Raw genomic sequence first — 8447 nt, 5'->3', positions numbered from 1 at the left:
TCACATTCTCTTTAGAAAATATAAAACTTAATTCATTATTATTAAACTTCAACAAAAGTGAATTCGCCATGAAGCTAAGTGATGGATGCAGAAGACTAATATGTAGGTCAGCGGTAAAAACAACTTTGCTCATGTAAGATTAAGTCCATAAAAAAAAGTGATTGTATTGTTGTTTATTAGTGTTTTTTGCAACAGTAAAAGAGTAAAGATGAATTAAAAGTATTATTTTATTATTTATTTGATAAATAAATAAATATTCATAACCATTCTTTATTTTAAAAAATTAAGTCAACTGATAGTCTTATTTTTTTGAAAAATGAGAAATATGAATATGCCATTTCTTTGTAAGAATCTCTTTGCCCACTTTTGATTCTTATGTAAATTCGTATTATTTCTTATTTATCTTTGAGAAATCCCATCAGTCAAAGCCAGTCGTCTGCGATAGCTTCGGGGTTGTGTACAGAGGACGACTGCGGTCTCCTCAAACACGGGCCTGTCCTCACGAGAGCTCATCCTAAGATTTACTACTCTCAGGACCAGAGACCATATGACCTTTCACCCTACCACCAACCTGCCAGTAAGTGACATCCTGAATCGCTCTCCTGTGACATGTAATCTTCCATTACACTCACTCGGTTCTGTTTTCCACAGTTCTTCCTCACAAGTCATGCAACGCTCGCTTCCATCGTTCCAGCAACGTCCCTGAGTCCATGTTACCCCCGTCAATGGGCCCTCTGTACCCAGACCAGCACACTTCTGTTCCTCCTGCAGACAGATTAGGCCCCGGCCCGTACGGGCCACCCTCGACCTACGCCTCTATGTCCCACGCACACAGCATGTACACCCCGGTCTACGACAGCCAGCGTGTGTGGAGGCCGCAGTTTCATTCAATAATGATGATGGTAATGGTAATAATAAAAATAATTGTTATTTTATAAATATATTTCTTTATTTCTTTCTTTATTTCTTTTTTTAATTTTGTAACTGAAAAATGGGTTGTAAGCCATAAAAACAACAGTGTGAATGTGGCCTAAAACAACAAAAAAAACAGTTTAAAAAAAAAAAAACTGCATAGGGTCTAGGGTGAGTTCTTCCTAGTAACTCTCTCCCTCCGGAGGTTTTTCATTCCACCGTCTACCAGCTGCCCCTCCGAGAGCGCTTCAACTCGCTGGACAGCCCCTACTGCAGCACCGCGGAGCAAAGAGCGCCAATGCACAGGGCAGGTTTCATTATCTCATGTCTTACAGGCTCATTCAGTGTCAGCTGGAAATTCTCTTCAATGTTAATTTGAGTTATAACCAGTTGCAGCTATTGCAGCAACAACAGTTTTATTACAACAGTTGCAGCAGTATTTTTTGTCTGTCACTTGGTTTCTGTTGTGTTAGGTTGGACCATTGGTCCAGAATCACTTCACATAGCTTAAATATCAGTATAGCATTAGCAATTAGTCTGTATTAGAGGTTTTTTTTTATTTATTTGCATTTGTTGATATTTGATATAAGACAATTTGAACAGTGTTAGTTTAGTATTATTTATGTACCATTATAGTATTTATTAATATTTTGAATTAGCTTTTATTTTTATTTTATTATTTTCAGTTTTAATTTTAATTTTAGTTCAAATATTAGTTTTGAAGTTTTAATTTTAAGTGTAATTTCAGTACTTAAACTAAAATAATTCGATTTCATTACCATGGCAACATTTCTCTTTATAATAATAACATAATTATCCTGGATTGTTATTTTTGTCAGGGTGGTATAGGAAGAGGAATCAGTTGCAGGGATAACAGAGATTTGAGTTTCAAACACAAAACAGGACTAAGCCACTGTCCGAGAGGGTAACCAGGAGAGATTCCAGCCAGGTCTGTGGAAGTGAGTGTCAGCTCAGCAGGAGGCGTCTAGGAAAGGGGTTTCAGAGCGAATGGCAGAGAGCAACAGTTCAAGAGCAACGAGACAGACAAGCTCTCCAATGAACCCCAGGGCACAGGGAATGGCGATGGTGGGAGAGAGAGGGAGAGTGGTTCCAGGAGAGTGAAGGCTGACTTAACTGGAATCTTCTGAGGCTGGTGGACAAGACTGATATTAGCAGAGCAGCTGGATGGATGGAACAGGAAGGGCAGGGAAGCAGGTAGCGCAGGACAGCAAGGGATGGGAGGGAGGTGGCAGGCAGTAGGGAGTCCAGCAGCCAGAGCTGGAGGGGAGCTGGGGAGCAAAAAGCGGGAAGGGGAAAAACAAAAACTAAACTAAACTAAAAGGCAGGAGCTCAAAAAACAAGGAACTAGATAGCACAGAACTAAATTAAAAAAGAAAAACCCTAATATAAAAAAGTATAAAATAAATGCAAAGGAAACTTTTTTTGTTCATTTTTTGAATATAACTTTATTTCAGTTCTAGTTTTAGTAATTTTAGTACTTCAACTTATTTTATTTAGTTGCCAAGGCAGTTTCATTTCTATAGAATAATATAATAAAATAATGTAATCATTTAATTTTTTTTTCATGTAATATTTATATATTATTTTATTTGAGCTGTACTTAAACTTACAATTTTACATTTCAAAGGTAATCTTTATCAAATCTTAAAATGAATATCCATTTTTCTTACTGTACATTATAATGCTGTGATGCCTAAATTCATGTATAACATTTAAAATGATTGAATTTAATTTGTTTGTGTTTTATCTTTGATTCATTTTGACAAATAGTATAGTATAAATAGTAGAGTATAGTATTTATAGTATTATAAATTTTAATATAATTTTTGGGTATCGGTCACAACATTATTATCTATTTATCTTTATTTATTTATTTATTTATAAATATTCGATTATGTATATACATTTTAATATCCTGGCTAGATATGGTTTTGTTGCTTTGTTCAGAATTCTCTGTGTAAATTGATATGGAAACTTGACCTGGTTACGTGTAAATGTAGGTTTTAGGCTTAAAGGTGAATTGTGTCATTTCTCTGCCACTAGTGGTTCCAAATGGAATTGCAATCTGTGTGTTTATCTAGCTAGAAAAAAACATAGTCTCAATCAAAGGCGTGAGTTTGCTTCTGTCTCCCTGTTTCTCTCTGAGCAATGGAAGACAGGGGAATGTTTGAAACTTGTTTTTATAAAGTCATTATTTTCACGCTGTTTGTTGCTCAGAAATTTCACACTTCACTTTTAAATGTAAAATAGGTGACTAAGTCATCATGAGAATGGAGAAGTTAAAAGCCATTTTCCATCTTTTGTATAGGATGTGTACACCCGTGTTCCTCTCGGCTATGAGGAACTCTATCGCCACAAACAGGAACAGTGGGTACATCACCACGGCAACATGAACAGGCCCTCCCAGTCCTCGCCGGTCTTCACTGTGGATGTGTGTCCAGAGGTACGGCCCACCGATATGGTGTTTTTAGAGGTGTGTGTCATGGGAAAAGTACACCACATGTCTGCACCGTGCTAAAGCTGAATTAAATCAGATTTGTTGTTTCTTCAATTAATAACTTTGGCACCGAAGCTGCTGTCGCCCTTCTGAGGTGTGTTAAGCTATTTTAAGTGGGTCTGTTGCTCAGCAACTGATAAATCCAAAGCAAGAAGCAGTTCTGTCCTGAAAACTGTGTGTGTGCGCACAAGCGCTTTGAAACGCATGAACTCTCAGAGAAAGATTTGGCACCACGGAGGCTGAGTCACTTTACATTGTTTCTTTCCACCCCCATTTATTTGAATCTGGCAGCCTGTTGCACATGGTGGGTGTGAGATAGAATGTTGTCATCTTACTCTTTCTCCTCCTTTAGCATCCTGAGGGTGTAGGTGGTGGGCGTATGACTTGTAAGTGTCATGGTGGAGAAGAGAGTCTTGCCCACTACTCGCCCTGGTCGTGCAGCACCATCAGCCCATTTGAGTCAGAGCCCCACCATTTGTCAACCCACTCCTGTTCCAAACAGCTAGTAAGTGGTCACTTCACAACGCAATTGCACTCATTTACTTTTATAACGGCTTACTCTGTAACACATTTCTATTGATTCCTTTGAAGGCCATCAAAATGAATATGAATGAATATGGTGGAAGTGGAGTCACTTCAGATCAAATTAACAGGAAATACTTTTAAATGTGCTTGTTCTTTAACAGATTCCTGTTGATTTCCTCAAACTGAAACAACAGTGAATGTATAAAGACACAAATGGAGTCACTTCAGATCAAATTTACACTGAAATACTTTAAAATTAGGTCATTCTTTATCAGATTCCTATTATTTATCTTAAACTGAATCAATAAAGAACATGTAGATTGTACAAGTGGAGTCACTTCAGATCAAATTTGCACTGGAATACTTTTAAATGTACTTATTCTTTAAAATATTCCTATTGATTCCCTCAAACTGAATCAACACTGAATGTATAGATGGTACAAGTGGAGTCACTTCAGATTACATTTACACTGAAAGACTTTTAAATGTGCTTATTTTTAACAGATTGCTATTGATTCTGAATTAACTGAACTGAATTAAAGATGAACATGTAGAGGGTACAAGTGGAGTCACTTAAGATTCACACTGGTTTTCTTTTAAATTTGCATACGATATAACACATTACTATTAATTATCTCAAACTAAATTAAAAATGAACGTGTAGAGAGTACAAGTGGAGTCACTTCAGATAGAATCCACAATGATACAAACTTAATCAGCTTACTCAGTTACATATTCCCATTATTTCTGTCAAACTGAATCAAGATAAATGTGTAGCATAAGCGGAGTCACTTTAGATTTATTAAAATCTAAATCAATTTAAATTTGTTACCATACACGTAACACATTACTGTTAATTCTCTCAAACTGAATTAAAAGTTAATGTGTAGCATGTACAAGTGAAGTCGCTTTGTATATACACTGCTTTATGGCTAGTTTTACTTTATAACACTTACCTATACATTAACTCAATCTGATTGAAAAATGAATGCTTAGCAGATACAAATGGAGTCACTTCAGAACACATTCACACCGATTCTCTCTTACACTGGCTTGCTCAGTAACATATTCCAAATGATTCCCTCAAACTTGATAAAAAATACCACAAATGTGCACACCACATTTAACTGTTTGAGCTACAGGTACAAGTTGAGTGACTTCACATTACATTCAGAGTGATTGACTGGTAAATCGTTTTGCCCTGTAAAACTATAATAATTCTTTCAAACAATCAAAATGAATGTGTAGCATGTAGAACTGGAGTCACTTCACTGTAATTTGAGTGTGACTGTAATACAGACTCATTTATATATACCCTTTTATAAAATTAAATAGCACATTTTCACATGTTATGATAAGTGACCAGTTTATCGCACAAAGCAGTGCTTCATAAGTGTGATTGTGATATGATTCCTAATTGAGATCTAATTATCTGTCCTCAGCACGGGGAGAGTGGCGGCAAACGGTGGCTGCACATGTTTGAGCCCTACAGACGACTGAAAGACGAAGATCCCATCATTCCTTTTGGAGAGGGGCCCATCATCTCTAAATGGGGAGCCATCTCTCGGGCTTCCCGCACTGGCTTTCACACCACTGACCCGTTCCAGGCTACTGCATCGCAGAGGTGCACCGGCACCACACCAATCAACTTCAGAGGTTAGAATTCATATTCTATACTTTTGACTCTGAATTTCTTTGGCTTTGAGAGTGATTCATGTTCCATTCTCTTTACAGACTATAGCTGTCATATTGGTCACAGTGACCTCAGATGGGGCCCACGTGGATCTGATTCTTCTAGTCACTCCAGCTTTTTAGAAAGGTACCAGTTCAAACTGAGACGTCTTGTGTAGAAACTTCATTTCTAAATGCAAATGCTTAGTGTTAAACAACAACAACAACAAAAATCCCATAGACATCTGAGCCATACTGTATATAGAGACTGAAATATATAGAGACTTGGGTGTGGGTCCTGTTGACTTGAGCCAGTAAACAACCACCTAGTAACCACTCTAAACACCTTAGCAACCACATAGTAGTAATGCATGTACAAATTATTATTAATGTCACTTGTACATTAATTTTACTGGACTGTTAGGAACATTGTAGCAGTAGACTTCACAGTGTTTCCCCGTCTTCACCCCCACCCCATCCCGCTGTAGTCGTCTGGCTGTCCTCTGTACCATTCTAAAAATAGAGCAGCAGCCGGAACATAGCTCCTCTCATTTGTGTTTGCAAAGCTCTTACACACTGCAATGAGGGCTTACATTTCATAGAGTCTCCTTAACACCCACAAGTCCATATCTGCCTGCTACAATTCATCTACACATATCTGAAATAAGCAAATGTGTATTACTAGTTATATATAATGTCTTGAAATTCATTTTGTGATCTTAAATTATTGTACAATATTCTACACAATTGTTGAGTATTTTTTCTGAAATCTAAATAATTATTTTAATCAATGTCTCTTGCACCAGTGATACTTTTTTCAGCCTGATGCTTACTTATTTAAATGACCTCTGTTGTCGATACCAGGGCAAAACTAACATGCTTTTGAGTTTTTAATATGTATAATATATTTTTATATATAATTTAATTTAATATATACATTTATTTATAAGGATGCATTATTAGTTTTTGGAAGAAGTCTCTTATACTCGCCAAGGCTGCATTTAGTTGATCAAAAATACAGTAAAAACAGCGATGTTTTGAAACATTATTAGAGTTTAAAATAACTCTTTTTCTATATTAATATATTGTAAAATATAATTAATTACTGTGATAGTAAAGCTGAATTTTCAGCATCATAACTCCAGTCTTCAGTGTCACATGAGCCTTCAGAAATAATTCTAATATGCTGATTTGCTGCTCAAGAAAATGTGTGTGTGTGTGTGTGTGTGTGTGTGCATTTTTGTGTAAACCGTGATAAATTTGTTTCAGGATGAATTGAAAGCTCAAAAGAACAGCGTTTATTTGAGATTAAAATCTTGTGTAACATTATAAATGTGTTTACTGTAATGTTTGATCAATTTAATGAGTTCTTGCTAAATAAAAGTAAAAATTAAAATAAAAATGCTGATGTAAACTTTTGAACAGTGTGTATATATACAGTTATTTAAAAAAATAAAACATATATACATTTTCCTTAAATTTATTTATAAAAATTTTATAGCTTAACCTACAAAAATCTCCTATTTTTCCCTGTTATGTGCTCTAATAATATAACATTGTTTTTGGTGTCAATGATGATTACTCATAGGGCAGATTCTGAGTGGGAGAACACCTCTCACCTGATCTCAATACTGAGTTTCTAGTCTGAGAACACCAAACAACAGAACCGACTGATTTGTGTTCTTAGCTTTGGTTTGGTTTCAGAGCTCAGTGTGTGTCTGTGTGTTTCAGCGATCAGCTGGCCATGTCAGGGCTGCATGTAAGGCACAATTCCTTGAGAAGCGGGTCAAAGCAGGGCACAGATCTGCTGGACAAGGATGGGATGGAGAGTGAGCCTGACAGAGACATCGAGCTGGAGCTGTCCGCTCTGGACATGGAGGACACAGAGACACCGGACTGCAACTCTGAGGTAACTTTTAGACTCAGTCTTGAAAACCTAGATTGCATTGGGTTGTTTAGAGTCTAATTGCTTATATAATCTGAAGGACTCTATGGAAACGCAAAGCCGCTCCAAGAACAGCCACCTCTCTACAGTCTTCGGTGATCCAGTGGCAAGTTCTCAGTTGGAAAACAACCTGCCTGACAGAATGGACGCCCACCTTATGAAGAAGATGGCATTCAGGTAAGCAGAACTTTGTTGACACTGCAAACCATGGCTCTGAACCGGTTCAAGGAACGAAAACGGAAACGAACGACATTTTGACAGGAACAGAACCAGAAACAGAAACGAAATCAAACTTTATAGTTCCGAACAGAATCGAAAATTTGAAATGGCCATTAACCGGTTAATAACGTTATTTTATCGTTCCATTTAATATTTGAAATTTGCTGTCAACCAATCACGAATTCCAGTAGTACGCATAGGCGTAGCTTGACGTTTGAGTTTGGGGGGGCCAAACCGAACCAGTGGATTTGGTCAGACACACTTTTAAACACATTTTAGTTTTGCTATAGTAAATCTACATATTCACATAGAGCAGTGGCAAGTGCGTGAGGTTGTCATGGTAACCACATACATTGCCCACGAATTACGGCTGCGCTTCTATTTTGCCACACTAAACTTAGCAATAAACACGTTTAAAATGCACAATAAACATGTCTGTCAAAACGATCTCAAAGGAGGCTTTTATTAATCAAATCAAGGAGTGAATTACTCATCCACTGTTTTTAAAACAGACATTTGTTGGACTTTTAATTTAGTCTTATTGAATAGACGATAAACAGTTTATATTCTAAAATCTATTTAAAGGTTGTTTTCTGTGAAAATTAAATAACATTTGGATGTAAATGGTCGGCATAAAAGTAGTGTGCGGCTAAACCG

The 8447-nt window shown here is 36.8% G+C and overlaps 1 protein-coding gene across 1 annotated transcript in view; it reads left to right on the top strand.

Moving 5' to 3' along the window:
- LOC107686479 (roquin-2-like) overlaps positions 1-8447 on the top strand; it is a 30051-nt gene that overhangs the window by 10779 nt on the left and 10825 nt on the right. The window contains exons 10-18 of the mRNA XM_016483517.1: positions 411-577; positions 652-880; positions 1099-1219; positions 3242-3376; positions 3783-3935; positions 5398-5611; positions 5690-5774; positions 7358-7535; positions 7612-7748. Of these exons, the coding sequence (XP_016339003.1) occupies positions 411-577; positions 652-880; positions 1099-1219; positions 3242-3376; positions 3783-3935; positions 5398-5611; positions 5690-5774; positions 7358-7535; positions 7612-7748 (1419 nt within the window). The remainder of the gene's footprint in view (positions 1-410; positions 578-651; positions 881-1098; positions 1220-3241; positions 3377-3782; positions 3936-5397; positions 5612-5689; positions 5775-7357; positions 7536-7611; positions 7749-8447) is intronic.

This window comes from Sinocyclocheilus anshuiensis, unplaced genomic scaffold (genome assembly GCF_001515605.1).
Source record: "Sinocyclocheilus anshuiensis isolate Anshui unplaced genomic scaffold, SAMN03320099.WGS_v1.1 scaffold838, whole genome shotgun sequence".
Taxonomy (NCBI): domain Eukaryota; kingdom Metazoa; phylum Chordata; class Actinopteri; order Cypriniformes; family Cyprinidae; genus Sinocyclocheilus; species Sinocyclocheilus anshuiensis.
The sequence above is the reverse complement of the archived record's forward strand: the minus strand, read 5'-3'. Positions and strand labels throughout refer to the sequence as shown.